Source organism: Pelecanus crispus, chromosome 5 (genome assembly GCF_030463565.1).
Source record: "Pelecanus crispus isolate bPelCri1 chromosome 5, bPelCri1.pri, whole genome shotgun sequence".
NCBI classification, from domain to species: domain Eukaryota; kingdom Metazoa; phylum Chordata; class Aves; order Pelecaniformes; family Pelecanidae; genus Pelecanus; species Pelecanus crispus.
This window is the reverse complement of record NC_134647.1, coordinates 43,922,345-43,937,621: the sequence shown is the minus strand read 5'-3', so window position 1 is coordinate 43,937,621 and position 15,277 is coordinate 43,922,345. Positions and strand designations below refer to the sequence as shown.

Here is a 15,277-nt window from a genome sequence, read left to right as displayed (position 1 = left end):
AGTTAGCAGTGATGGAGAGCAAGGCTTTGTTTGGGCATGTTGCCTGACAGGTGAATATCAGGAGATTTTCAGTGGAATTGGTGTTCCTGAGAGAACATTGAACCTGTGTTGACTGTCTGGTATTGATAGTTACGTGTTGCATAAATTCATATTTCATACTTTTGAAGGACAGCTCTCTTCAGTTTAAAAATATTTTTTATTATATAGTAGTTTTAAAACCATCTGAATAAGCTTAAATTATTGTTTAGAGTTTTGGAAATGCCTCTGTTGACAGCTACATCTTTTATCATAAAACGTGCTAGATGAAATTTTTTTTTTAATTTGAGACTGTTCTTTGCTGCCTGTGCTGAATTTTAATTCACCTACTTTGGCCTGTGTAGCACCCAATTAAATGCATGTAAGGATTATGCTTTCTGAGGTCTTGATGACATATTAGATTTGGGGTTATATCTGGGGGATAAATAGGACAAAATCAGAGTGAACTAAATAAATGCAGTTCTTTAAATAGACTTTTTGGTATTTCAAAACTCAGTCCTCCAGCTGATGAAGTGAAGGAGAAATATGCAGAATAGTTTTGCCTGAAAATAGTTTTGTTTGACAAATTATAATACACTGCTTTCACCATAACTTATTCTTAAGGTGTTTTCTCTTTTAAGACTGTAATTTTCTGTATTCTTTCCCTTCCTGTTTCATGGAAGGATGTTTTATTGTGGCTTTACGTATGGGATGTATCTGGTCATGTTGGGTAACCTGTGACCCCAGGTCTTTTCATTCCCTGCCTATTTTTAAGGTGTTTCTAACCAATTCATTCTCTGTATTTGAAAGCCACACAATTTCTTGTCTGTTCCCAACAGAAAACATACTTCAAATGAACACCATGCAGGGTATAAATTGCGTATGAATAAAATTTGCACTGAAGTACAGTTTTTATTGTCATGTTTTTCTTTGTCAGAAGACAGATCCTTTCAACAGCTGTGTCATAGGCTTATATTTCATTTGCTCACTGGCAGTGCAAATGTACCTAAAATGGATGTATCGGCATCTAGCTGTGACATGTTCCTATTTGTTCTTTAAAGTTTTGACTGGAGCATCTAGACAGTTACTAATACTCAATATTTGGACCAAATTAAAGCTGTGAATTAAAGGATGTGGGATGAGGTACCGAATGTCCACGTACCCAAAGACTACTTCTAAAACAGTAAATCAACTTCTGTTTTGAAGAGACCTTTATAAAAAGTAGCTTGTTAGAGCATGTGCTTGTATTTTAACTAGTCCACTCTTCTAATATTGCCCTCTGAGCAAATGACAGATTTGCATTCAGTCCCTGCCATTCTATATGCAAATGCCCTGTAAGATGATTCCCCCATTTGCTAATGCACTTCATACTGCATTTTAAGCATCACGTTGAGGAGTCTGACACTGTTTTTTTTAGTGCTCCCTTTATCTCTTGCTGGCATTTTTCTGTCCCTCACAGACATGAAAAGCTCTTTTTTTTGTTTTTTTTTTTTTCCCCCTTCCAAAAGTTTCATCAAAGAATTGTTTTGATGGCTTAACTTCAAGCATTTGATCTTGAATTCATGAGCCTTCTGATTTTTGAGCCCTGCAATTAACGTTGTCAGGCTTGATCTTTTACGTGACCCAGTGGTCAAAGCCAACTGTAGGGAAATATATCTGTAGCCAGACTTAGTTAATTCAAATCAGTTTGTAAACCCTATTTTAATTCTTCTAAAGAAATGTAGATTATTGGCCCTGGAGTGTAGGGAGCCAAGTGTATCGGTAGTTAATGGTGAGAGCACAGGCTTTGCCAGTTCAAAGGGATTGAGCTGCAGAGTTGTTAAGAGATTGAGGAAGGGAAAAGATTTGGCCAGTTCACAAATCTCGTAACTGCCAGGAGCCCTCAAGTGCCAAAGCAGATATTTGATGTATACTCAAGAGAGCAGAAAGTTTACAAAGAAAATCATCTTGCAGGAAGAATCTTGACTTAAGGCTTCATTACCTTTATAAAAACTTGATAAGCTGTGCCATGCAAACGTGTTCGATGCTGCCAGCTGTCATTAACCCAGAGGCATTAGGGGTTCCCAGGAGCTCTGCTTTGACTTTTGGAGAAATTAAATCTCAGAATTTGGGTACAGCAGAAGTTTTTAAGAGAGTCTCTCAAAGGTACAGTGTACACAAAGCAAGTCAGACTGTGGTCTCAGGAAATACATGTGCACCTACCCTTGGCAGCCCTGAATTTTCAAAGTATTTGATGTGTTTTTAGATATGGTTTAACTTAGTGGCTGTGATGTTGTAAGCAAGTTGCTCCCCAAATAAACAAAACTTCTCCTCCCTGGCGTTGGCTTTGGCCTTGGCCACACTCTCATGCCCTTTTTCTTGAGTTGACACTGGCTCCAGTTGACGCAGGCTCATCTGACTTCAAGGTGAGTTGCTTCAGGGAGGTGAACCAGCAGGAAAACATTCACCTGTTTTGGTTGTGGGGTTTGATTTTCATATTTTCTTTTCCCCCTCCCCTGGCATACCTCCCTAAGCCAGCTCATCCTGGGGTCAGATGACTCCAAGGGTGTGGAGCTGCCCATTTCTGCAACACATCGCAGATAGCATCTTAGCCCCATGGTGATGCTCCATGCTGACCAAACAGCAACATCTCAGTTGTCTCACTAATTCTTGTATTGATTTTTTTAGGTCCCATGAGGTAGGTTTACCAGTGGTTTGGAAGCAAGTTGGGCAGCGGTGGGAAACTAGGGGATGTGAATGGTGCTCTCTGCACTAGTCCAAATGAGTTCACAGCAGATTGTAAGTCTGTCTTCACTTGAGAGAAGACATTGCAAGATGGTTATTATTTTTTAATTAAAATGCTATTGACTTTCATTGCCAATGAATTCAGATATGATATAGGCTGGGACCCGTTCATTAATTAAGAAGCCTTTGTTCCAAATATACGTTATCAATTGACTAATTTTGTTTAGGCTTCTGCAAATGCTGAACTTCCACCCAGCCTTTGTGTTGAGTTAAAAAAATACTGAAATAATATTAACCAAAACACTGTTTGCTTTTACTTTTTCTGTTCAGCGTCTGAACCCAATCTGAAGTTACGATCCAGACTAAAGCAAAAAGTTGCTGAAAGACGGAGCAGCCCCCTCTTGCGCAGAAAAGATGGTCCAGTAGTTACTGCTCTTAAGAAGCGCCCACTGGATGTCACAGGTACGTTGGGTAGGCAACAAATGTGCACCAGCAGCCATATACTCAATGAGATGTCCCTTTCCAAAATTAATTCCTGCATCCAGTTAATTGTGTAGTCTGGATCTCTCGTGTGCCTCAGTGTTGGCAAAACCTGGATGAAGTTGACAGAGTTCAGCAGTGGGTGATGCAAGTGTGCGTCAGCAACGTTGGTCCATTGGGTACCCATCTACTGAGACAGCATTACCAACTCAGTGAGGGTTTTTTTGTAGTTTGTTTTAAGACATGCATAGACAGATGTAGATATGCCACCAGAGTGCTTTTTGTTTTTTTCAAAAGCATTTATATGATCTTCAGCAACAGGTTGTTGAGAAATAAAATTTCTCAAAGGTTATCCTATTAATGTCCATGGGGAGGCCATAATTCATGGTTGTCGTCCTCCAGCAGTAAATGCTTTACAACCCCTGTTTGTTTTAGGCTTTGGGCAGACTGCCATAGTTCCTTGTTAAGTAATTATGCCAAAGTTTTCAAACATGTAAGGCATTTTTTCATATATATAGCTGATATTTCTGACTACTTATTTGACAGTTTCTTCTTGAAAAAATAATATTCTTCTGGGAGTAAAGTTTGTAAGGAGGGACCAGAGTAGATTATATAGATTACCATAAAGTTAATTCTTAGCACCATCTAGGGATGAGTCTGTGTAAGTACCACTATGTGCCAGCTTTTCCAGGTAGTATGCACGAGATCTAGTATGTTGTAGTTAATGACATGGTCCCAGAAAAAGCATGTCTTTTCCAAGTAATCAGAACATTTTTTCAAAAGATTCTCCGAAGTTGCTTTCCACGGAGAAGTTCAATATTAGGTGCTCAGCTGGGTGTTAGTGCTGAGTTTTCCTGGTAGAGAGAAGCCTCCTGCCTCCCCAAATGCACAGCCAACAAAAGCAACAAGGCTTCTTTTTTTAAAAAAAAAAAAAAAAATCTCTTTGCTACTTTACTGGAGGTACTTGCAAGGATCAAAATAGCAAAATAGTATGTACAGAAAAATGCAACAAAAGAAATCATTTTTAGAAATCCCCCAAATTGTAACAATTGGCTTTTATTTCTACTGGGGCATCCTGGAGCAATTATGAGACTGCTGCAGCCTGAACCATTGCAGCCGCTGGGAGATTCTTCTGGTGTTGGGCAAATCCTGTGCTTGGGGAGGAAGAAAGTTCAGAAAAAAATCTTTTAATCTTATTTACCTTCCAAAATAAAAGGAGAAACACTGGAAGCTGTGCCATACACCAGGTGAGGGTCCTTCTGAGGGAAGTTTTCTGGCTGTTACAATACTCCCTGAGTGGAGAAGACTTACCAGAAAAAGAAAAAAAAAGGCAGTGGTGTGAAACAGATTTACTGTTTTGGACCCTGTAGAGTTTTGCCCGATTTTCTTAAAATGCACTCAGCCATGACCATAGCCAGTTGTCCATCTAGTCCCACATCAGTCAGGCAGCTTTTAAATCTCTTAAAACAATTTAAAGTGCCATCCTGGCAAAATATCATCCTTGTGAGTCAGTCCCTAGGCAGATTTTGGGAGCTCAGTGCTATGGGAGCTGTTGTGTTGTGTGGAGGGCAGCCCAAAGCGGGTTGTGTTAATCTGAGGACCCAGCACAGTGTGGGCACTTCCCAGGTGATGGGAACAGGGACATCACACGTGCCTGCTTGCCTGCACCAGAACATCTCGGTGCTTCTTTATAAAAGCAAGGGTCAGCTCTCGTGCATGATCAACTTGAGGGCTCAGTGCTGGCAGCCTATCTTCAGTAAATCCAGATGCACCAGAAGCCTGCATGGGAAAATGTGAACGCTGAGGTAGTTCTGTGGTTGTTCCAGTGTGAAGTCTGAAGCAACACATGGTGAGAGGGTGTCATTAGGGTTATAGACTAAAGAGGGTGAGAGAAGCACTTCTAGAAGAATGAAGCTGGACAATCTGACATCCTCCAGTTTGGCCTCTTCAAGCCTTCCATGTCTTTTATTATCTTCCAATCGTATTTAAAGTTATTAATATACTATAAGAGAAATCCCCATGAGGAGAAGACATAAATATGGTAAGTAGGTACTTGGACAGACCATTTGACAGTGTTTGTCAGTATTTTAAGAGCCCTGGGAAGATTTAGGGGGGAAAATGGGGAGGAGGAGGAGGATTGCTTTCCTCCAAAACAAAATTCGAGGGGTTGTTATCTGTCTAAATACCATCACGGAGGTTGTTTGTAATGCTGAAAGTTGGTTTTGGATGTGTTTTTAGATTCTGCATGCAACAGTGCTCCTGGATCTGGTCCCAGCTCTCCAAACAACAGCTCCAATAACATAAGCGCCGAGAACGGAATTGCAGGATCAGTCACGAGTATTCAAGCAGAGGTACAGAGCCCTTCCTCACTCTGATTTTTAACGCTTGGGATTCTAATCACTTTTTGCAGAGTTTTAAGAATTTAGGAGTGCAAATCGATGCACACCACACTAAGAAAAAAAAAAACACCACCAAACCAGATCGTGACTTGGAGCAGACTTTGGGAATTACTTCTCAATCTGGGCAGACAAGATGCATTATCTGTTTATTAAATCTAGTTTGAGCCAGCTCACAAGCTGTTTGTGGTAACTTGTAGTGGTTTTGTTGTGAGGAGAGAGTAAAAATAAAGTGATTTAGCAAGGTAAAGCATGAAGAGCGTTTCCTGGTCAAATGCAAGTATTTTAAAATTTGGGGAATCTGTTCTCATATATTGTATATAGTGTGAATTTGTTGTGTGCAGTAGGTTAGTCTAAATATGACCAAATCAGAACTGGATTAAAGGGAATGAATTTAACCTTTTCCTCCCCACTTAGGGATTTGAAAGCTTGGTGCCTGATGCCATGTGCTAGGTTATAATCCCATAAGCTTTCACTATCACTTAAGGCATCTGCTATGGATGTCAAGGGCAGGGTGTTGGACTGGGTAAACTGGGGCTTGACTCAACAAAGCAGCTCCTATGTTCAGGGTTACTGAAGCCCACCTTTTTGTAAGGCCAGATATTGGGGTGTGAGCCATGTTAACTGGCTCCCGCTATAAACCTTGCATGTAGAAAACCAGTGTGGTTGTGTAATGTTACTGGTGCATTTCTTTTTATCCAGCTTACCGTTAGCTGTTCTCCCCATGAATATAGTGTCTGTCTGAACATCAGGGCTGTAAAAACAGGCTTGGACTTGTTCTCCCCAAATTGTCATTTAGAATTGAAAAAGGCTTCTTATGGTACAAATGTAAGCCCTTATTGCTTTCTAGTTTTGTACAGATTTTCACTTTTATTTTTATTTCTAATTTAGTGTAACAGCATTTAACATGGGGAATATGTCTTCTACTCCACCCTCCTTCCTGCTAAATTATCCAACACACATCTACATCCACTCTAGTCTACTGTACACCTTACGAGATTTAGACAATTATTGTAAAGATTAAGACAGTGTAAGGTGGAGTCTTCACTTGACACTGGCAGCTGAAGCTGCTCTAAAGAGACGTGGCTTTTGAGATGCATGCAGACCATGTAGTAGTTTGGAGCAGACCTGGGAAAAGGTATCTTACATACAGGGTTATTTATTGGGTTGCAGAACTGAAGACCAGCTGAGCTGAAGCCACATCTTAGGTATGTTTGTGTTAGCCCCAGGAATACTAGCGCTTAGTTACTGGTTTTGCTGATCCAGGAGCTGTCAATCTTGTCTAAACTGCAAATTCCCAATTACTGCTGGTGGAAAAACTAGAGGATTCGACAATATGTTGTGATATAAACAGAGCAGGCAGCTTCCCATAAGTCAGTGTTAGCTCATGCAGATGAATGTGAAGCTGTGGTATTCTCCTTAACCATTTTATTTTTCAAGTAAATAATCTGAGCTAATCATCTGTGACTAGACTACCAATACCTAATAAAATGGACATAGACTATAAGAAAAACTCTTTTCATCAACTGCTTGTAATGCAGCAATTTTGTAAGTTAGGCTGAGGCATGAGCGGTGCAGATGATTTGGAAAAAAAATTGCTGTACTGCCAAAGCCTTTCCCTGGGAGTTGTCATTACCTCTTTTGCAACTGTACCGCAGTGGGTAATTCACAGTGATGCCAATGCATGCGAGGAAAGAAGCGTGTTCATCTAGAATTTTAACAAGAGCAGTATTTGATGCACCATCTCCAAACAACCTATGCGAAAAGGAGGAAAAAAATCTAGTTTTCGTTTCCCTGAAAATAATGTCTAGAGTTTTTTTTCATCTTTTTATAATTTTTGAAAATAGGAAAAATACAACATATAAATGATTGTGCAGTTCCAATTTTAAAACTGCCCAGGACTGTGTTAAGTATATTGGATCAATGCCATCACAGAACAGAATGAAACATAAATCACTGTGTGATGGCAAACAGAACATCGATAACCTGTTGCACAAACTGTTCTCCTCCCAGCATTTCAGGCATACTTGAATGGCTTAGCTAAATGTCCTAGTCCTTTGCATTTGTTTTGGGGGAAAAATAACTGCCCCTTCTTCCAGCATTTCATGTTGTGTGATCCTAGCTGATCCATTTCCCTGTATAGGTTCCTTTGGGAAAAAATAACTGGGCAAGCTAGGGTTTTGGTTTCTTTAAAATCTTCAGTAGAAGTAGTATTACCTGGTAGCCCAAGTGTTGGAGATTGCTTTAATACTAGTTGACCAGGCTTTCTCATGTTCTTCCTTTTAAATATTTAGAAATATTTAAATGTTTCTGAAAAAATAATGTTGCCAACTTTAAGTGTTTCATGCTTACCTTCACGTTTTTTTTTAAATGAGAAATATGTCTCTTTGCTTCTTCGTTTGCTAGGTCACCTCTTGAACCATTTCAGATATGTTGGAAGATGGTATCTGGGTTCATTATTTAAGTTTCAATGCTTGCCTTCAGTGTGGAAAGACTACAGCTCTCTGCCTCCTTTTAAAATAGACAATATCTATTTTTAAATACTGTTTTCAAATCTAAAGGTTTTTCCATCTCTGAAAGGTACATGATATTCATTGCCATTACAGTTGATACAAGACTATAAAAAGTATTAGACTGCAGACGAAAATTGTCCATGCTGAAATTGTTCTCTTCTGTGCGCTTCAAAAAATGTTTGTGTACAACCCATAGATGGGATCTTTGTATTTAAAGTGATGATAATGCTGCTAAATGTCATATGCTGATAACGTCAAGCTGCTGCATTTTTCTTTTCGCTGTTTTTAAAACAAATCCCCAGGAGACAGTTTGAAGCGCAACTACAGAGTATTGATTGTTCAAAGAGAAAATGGATGTAGTTTTGTTTCGTTTATGGTATCAGTAAAATATTTCATTACTCTGCTGACAATAACTATCTTATTCTCGATGTGGCGCGCTAACATTATGTAATTTAAATTAAAGCAAAATTGCCAGTAGTGCTCAAAATTACCTGGAAGAAGTGGTGTGTGGGTATGCACAATCACATGGCCTTACCAGGTACTGCTCAACAGCAAAATGCTCCCTGCAAATTTCCTCCTTTGGGGCAGCAAATTGTGAACTGAGATATTAAAAACAGATTTGCTCTTTTTACAGGAGAACTTATCTGTAATACATTTTCAATAAGCTTGAGTGACATTAATGAAAGCACAAGAAGGCAAAAGGAAGTAAGAAAAAAATCACTTTGCAGATGAAATTTTGCGCAAGGTCATATGAAAACTAGGTGACTTTGCTGAACATCAGGAATTTAGACAAAGTTGGACGCTGCAAGAATGACTGGCAAATTAGTGGCACACTGAAGGGTCCATTTGAAAAGGCAGCCCAGTGTCTAATAACGGTGACAAACACAGTTGTGGGAAGGCTGTCCTTCTTGCACAGGCAGCACCAACCTTAGGTGCAGAGGTAGGGTGTCCTGTTAAAGCTGTCAGCTGGTCTGGTTAAATTTTGATTAATCAAGGAGGCAGGATTGCTTTTGAAGACTGTTTTATATAAAATGTTTGGGTTTTAGTATTATTTCTTACATGCTTTCCCACCCATCTTCCCAATAGGTTGCTGCAGGGTTTTTTCAAGTTTCACCTTAGAGTCTTTGCAGGAGAAAAATAAATTTTTATTTTACAGGGCTATGAATTTAGGTCTAAAATGTATAAAGCCATTCTTCAGATCTCTGTTACATCGGTATAGATTGTTCCATAGTATAATATTAAGTTAATCATAATCCCTTTTTTTACAATAGCACCTGAGTTAAACAGTAGAAATTATATAGATAGTCTTTTTGAAATCTAAACTCTATTTTATTTAAGTTGGAAAATCACCCGCAGAGAATTCAGGGTGATCAGAACACTTGTTTCCTAACAGGAAAATCAGGCAGTTTAAAATAATGCAATTTTTGTAATGGGTTTTCTAGCACGTATTTAAAATCAGTCTTGTTTTGAAATTAAAGGTATTTTTACTTAAGTGTTCCTGCTTTAAATGGCCATAAGGTAATTCAGTAAATCTCACATTTCACCCTGAAAATCAGGAAATAGCTACATAAATGCAACCTTAAGGCTTTTTGATGAAATTTTGAAGTCTGATTTAAGCTAAAGCACACTACTAAATGGCATAAATTGTCTGTGATTTGCTAAAGAGAATAACAGCCATCGTAATGCCTTTTTTTTTAAGGTAATCTGTTTTGGCTTTAAAAGGGCAAATACTTGAGAAGGACAAGTAAGCTGTTAAATCTTCTTTGCAAAAGCTTTTTGCAGTGGCACTGCATGAAGACTGAGCAGAAGCAGAGTACCGGTGAGGATGCAGGGGTGATTTTTTGTCTCCAGCAGAGATCAAATAAACTGTAAAAGGTCTCTCTGTAGGGCAGCAATGTTGGTGGCAGTTGCAGACCAAGATCATCCCTGTGTTGGTTATCCTGAGCTTGTTGCCCCTGCATGGCCATGGCAGCAGCGTTCAGGGCATGAACCTACTCTGTGCCTATTTAGGCTGGATCTGAAGCACAGCTTAGCTCCCCCATTCAGTGTTTCCATTGTCAGCTCTAAGTTTCTGATGTGTCCTCACAGCAAGTGTACTGTGTCCTTGATCCGATCTGTGGGTGCTCTCTCACAGGACAATGTTCTTGATTTTGTTTCCAGACCAGCCTGGCTCACAGACTTGTGAATCGTGAAGGCTCAGTAACACAGCTTCCACTCTACACATCCCCTTCTTTGCCCAACATCACGCTAGGACTGCCTGCAACTGGCCCTTCCAGCGTAAGTGGAGGGGGGACGCAGCCTTTGAAATGTTGCTTGCACCAATTTATTCCTTAACCTGCTGTGCCATCAAATGTGCATTTGCAGGGAGGATCAACACAGCAGGATGCAGAGAGACTTACTATCCCAACCTTACAGCAGCGGATCTCTTTATTTCCTGGCACTCACCTCACTCCCTACTTGAGCACTACAACGTTGGAAAGAGATGGGGGAACTGCACATAACCCTCTTCTGCAACACATGGTCTTACTGGAACAGCCAACTGCACAAACTCCTTTAGTCACAGGTGAGCACTCTGCAGATAATGTGCAAAACTCAGTCCCAGATGGGGAAAGTGACATCTGTTGTTTTTTGTAAGGTCTGTTCTCTTGTACAAAAGAGATACTGCATCATCTGTACATTCTGTAGGTATAACATACAACCTTTAGGATGTGTTTGTTGATACGTTGGATAGCGGTGGCATTTGCAAAATGAGAGGTTGCCCACCTCATCCAGAGATGAAAATAAATAGTATTTACTTCCATAAGTAAAGCATAAATTTGTAGGTCACAATTTATATAGTTAGAGTTCTAACCACTTTAGATTAAAGTGGAGACAAAAATTTTGTGTCTTATGATTACCCTTCCTGTTTATCACAGATGGTTTCTATTCTGTGTAAGAAAGGCACACATTTACAAAATCTCAGATTAAAATATTTGCTTTTTATCATTATTATAAATGGCAAGAACATGGCGAAACTGCATTCAAACAGATTGTATTTGTTTGTATATGTTACATTTTCAGTATGCTAATTGCTTTGAATCACTCCCTGTGTCATATTTTCAGAATTAAGTACCTTTGGGAAGGCATATTGCTATAAATAGGGTTGATTCAAAGCAATAATCCCCCGTAGGATGCATTTCTTTTTTACAGCGTGTAACGCTGGGACAAAGGATGTTCTGCGTAAGTTATAGACGTATTGATTTTTATTTCTTTCATTCCATTTCTAATGGAAACTGTTGAGAGATGTCGATCACTGAAACATTACAGCACTGCTCTAGTTTGGCTTGTGTCTGGTTTTACATTCACATCCCAGGAATATAAGTGGGGTTGTGATAAGCTTATAAGCATGTACATATGGGGAAGCTGAAGCACGGAAGTGTGGTATTTAGCCAACGCTTTGAGCTGTGAGAGTGGTGTCTGCAGATTCCTTGAATCTTTACGTAATTTTATCTTGCCTCCTGCCATGGTTGCTGTGGCATGACGAGGTTACGCAGAGTGATGGTGTGGCTCTTCACCAGTTGCCCTTTGCCCAAGGTGTGTGAATGAAGAGCTGTTGGGGAAGATTTTCCCTCTTACCCTATCACTAAAACTTTCTTCTCTGTTCATGCTGGCATTTGCTTTAAAGCACACATAGGAAGAAGTGCTGTTCTGTTTCCTATTTGACCTCTCTCAAAGTTTCCCTCAGTTTACAGCGTACTGTGTTTGCTTCCAAGTGTATTCCTTCTAGTCCACCTGCTACCTGTGGTGTTTTCAGAGTGAGTACAACGTGTTATAAACCAACACTTAGGAGAAATATTTACTGTACAACAGAGCAACAAGAAGAAACACACGTTCCAGATGCAGCAACTGAAAGAGAGCAAGTTAACACATGGTCTCAAAAGCCCTAAGTGGACTGGCTGCCAAACTACAGTTAGTACTTCGAACTTCTTTGGAAGTGAAGTGGAGTTTATTAGTATTCTTCTGATAGCCTTCAGCTCTGGAGATAGTCTCCTGATGGCTGCAAAATGATCCAGCACAATGGCATGCTCTTTCTGTGCTGGAAGGTAGACATGGGGGTTTCAGGAAACTAAAGCAGAATTCCTTAGGTCTGCTCTTTCTCTTGTGAGAGATCACTCTGGATAATATTCTTCACATTGACATGTATGTTTGGAGTAGGAACAAGGCATCTCCCTGGAAAGCTTTCACAGGGGACCTTGTTCATTAACTTGGAGGAGGGTAGTCTTCCAGGGTGTCCTATCCATACTGTATAGGATCCCTTCCTCTGCTGTCTAAATTGAACTTTTGGTAAGAGCAACTGTGCTATAAGGGAAATGGACCACATCTTTCCGAATTATTTGTATATTCATATACACACAGATGTGTGCATGTGTATATACACACACACATTTTTATAAAATAAGTTACTATTTTACATGATTCTTTCCAGAAAAGCAAGGGGTGGGAGAAACTTGGTAAATCTTTCCCCAAGAAGAGAGGCTTTTAAATGAGTCAGTTTCTTCCATGTATGGCAGTTCTGTAAATCTGTGGGAAAAGGAGGTAATGTCCTGGGACAGAAATGTTAATGTGTCTCTTACCCACTGGCCGCAGACTTCTGGGCAGCTTCTCTTTCTTCTCAACCAACGACTGAAGAAAAAGAAGATACAACTTCTCTGAGCCTTGAACTGGGTAGTATTTCTGAGTGTTACCACTTCTGCAGTCTTTAGTTTGTTTTACACAATGAGGTAAAGCAGAAGAGTATTTTTTTCCTAAAAGTGTGTGCAGCCTTATCCACATTAGGGAGACAGCACTTCACACCAGTGATGCCTTTCTATCCCAAGGTGTAATGAGCAAAAGTAAAGCTTATCCTCAACTCCTCCACCCTTCGGTTGAGCTTTGTGTTGGGCGTGTCTTCATGTCCCAGCTTTCCAAGAAGTATGTGAAGGCATGTTTTTGGAGAGCAGAGCAAGAACTGGCTTACCCCAAGAACAGCTGAAAAGACAAGACACTTTCTAAAGACAAGCCCTTACTGGAGCTCAGATAGGTATTTCATGTGGTAGTCAGAGACACCCAAATTGCCAAGGGCATGTGAGTAACACAAGTTATCCCAAAATAACCTTATGTTTTCATTAAGTTACTAGCATGTATACACAGGACAGTGATGGAAACAATTCTAGCTATTTGTCATCTTGGCCTCTAACTTACCTTCTTTCTACAGAAATAATGAATCCTGAGGGCTCCTATATTCCTGAAATGCTTCAAGGGAGTGCCTTTTTCCAATGCAAACCTGGTCGGGGGTTTATCACATGGAAGTTTTCATCCCTTGTCATTTCTATGGGGCAGGGTATAGCACAGCCAAGGGCAGACATGCTTCCCTACGTGGTCTAGAGTGGGAAGCAGCTTCATCAGCATCAATCATCCTTCAGCATATCCAGTGAGCCCTCTGTAAGGTACAATTGCTGGACGCTGTGGGGTGGCAGCTTGGGTTGGTACTTTCCTAGAAATGAACACGGGATTACTCCCTATACCAAGGCAAGCTGTAAGACTTCAACTTCTTCAAACTACCACTGCGATCTTAATTCATGTCACCCACCAAGCGATGGAAGAGTCTGTAAGGTATTGCTGATTTTAAGAAAAGAAACATTTCCCTAGGTTATCTGAGTAAACAAGCAAACAAAGAATTCAAAAGAAAGCAAAGTATTACTCCATCCAATGGTAATTAATTGTTATCTGTTCTCTTTTAAGGATGCTTCAGCTGTAAATGGTGAGGTGGCTGGTTTTACATTATATATCATTGTCACCATCAGCATTACTCAACAACCGTTTTCTCCCTTCCTTTCTTCTTCCTTTTTTTCTTCTCTGCTGTTTTTTCCTCCATATTATCTTCAGACTGGTATCTTTCAGGACTGCCCCTCCACGCACAGTCTCTGGTTGGTGGAGAACGGGTCTCCCCTTCAATACACAAACTCCGGCAGCATCGCCCATTGGGGCGCACGCAGTCTGCTCCCCTTCCCCAGAACGCCCAGGCCCTCCAGCAGTTAGTGATCCAGCAGCAGCACCAGCAGTTCTTGGAGAAACACAAACAGCAATTTCAGCAACAGCAACTGCACATCAACAAGGTAGGCATGACGCTTTTAAAGTCTTTCTTCCTCATACAGCATCAATACCAATTTTAGGTGACACTATTTCAGAGTTTCTTGTGCGGTAACATGTGTGGTCTCGAACTCCGTGACCAGCTGGCCTTCATCCTTGAACCTCTTTTTCATGATTTTGAGAAATACATCAAGAAGGGTATGGACATCCATCACCAAGGCGAGGATCAATACCTGAGTTGCAGACAGTGGAAAGGCAGTACAGTTCAAACTTCTGGCTTTCCAGTAATACTTTTTAATGTTGTCATTGCCACCGTTCATCCACATCAGGATCTTTTGTCAGTTTTGTAGCAGAAAACATAAAATGCTGTCAAGGAATATGGGAAAAATACCTACTGTGTTAAATATTCAGTTTGAAAGGGAGAAGGAGCAGTAATATGGATTTGATTTAAAAAAAAAAAAAAAGCGAGGTATTTCAGACATGACAACACCAGAAAATAATTGCAAGTGAAGATATTCAGATTTGCTGAAGCATTTTTCACTGGAATTATCACTGGAAAGAGAAAAGCTGTCTCCATCTCCAGTCCAGATTCCCTTAACTGCGGCCCTGTGTAAAGCATTACAGTGTACTATCCATTTCTTCTCCTGAAAATGAGGACAGTATTTCTGTACATCCTGCAGAGGTTGTTTTGAAGATCAATTGGATGTGATTCAAAAATTGCTTTGAAGAAAGCAAGCACTATGGTTTTTATTTAGCTTTCTGTAAATCACTTGGAGAACATCAGGTGAATGTTGCGAGCACCATTCATCAGTGCAGATTTTGCAGTTGCTCTGTAGCCAAAATCATCTGTCTGGACATCCCAATACTACAACAAAGCTGAAACAAAGCTGCTTGGAGATGATTGCACTGAGTATGCATTAAAAAAGACAAAAATCTATCTTGATGTTTTAGCCTATGGGAAGGTAAAACTCACCTTTTACGCGCAAGAAGTCTGATTACAAGTGGTATGGCTGGAGCTGTGATGTTTTACCCCAGCTGAGG

General features: G+C 40.1%; 1 protein-coding gene across 2 annotated transcripts in view; it reads left to right on the top strand.

Annotated features, from left to right (window-relative positions):
• HDAC4 (histone deacetylase 4) overlaps positions 1-15,277 on the top strand; it is a 120,720-nt gene that overhangs the window by 37,583 nt on the left and 67,860 nt on the right. The window contains exons 5-9 of one of the 2 annotated variants that reach the window (XM_075710041.1): positions 3,070-3,201; positions 5,458-5,570; positions 10,289-10,405; positions 10,493-10,691; positions 14,048-14,262. In XM_075710041.1, the coding sequence (XP_075566156.1) occupies positions 3,070-3,201; positions 5,458-5,570; positions 10,289-10,405; positions 10,493-10,691; positions 14,048-14,262 (776 nt within the window). Of the gene's footprint in view, positions 1-3,069; positions 3,202-5,457; positions 5,571-10,288; positions 10,406-10,492; positions 10,692-14,032; positions 14,263-15,277 lie in introns of both variants that reach the window. The other variant, XM_075710040.1, reaches the window with a different exon arrangement.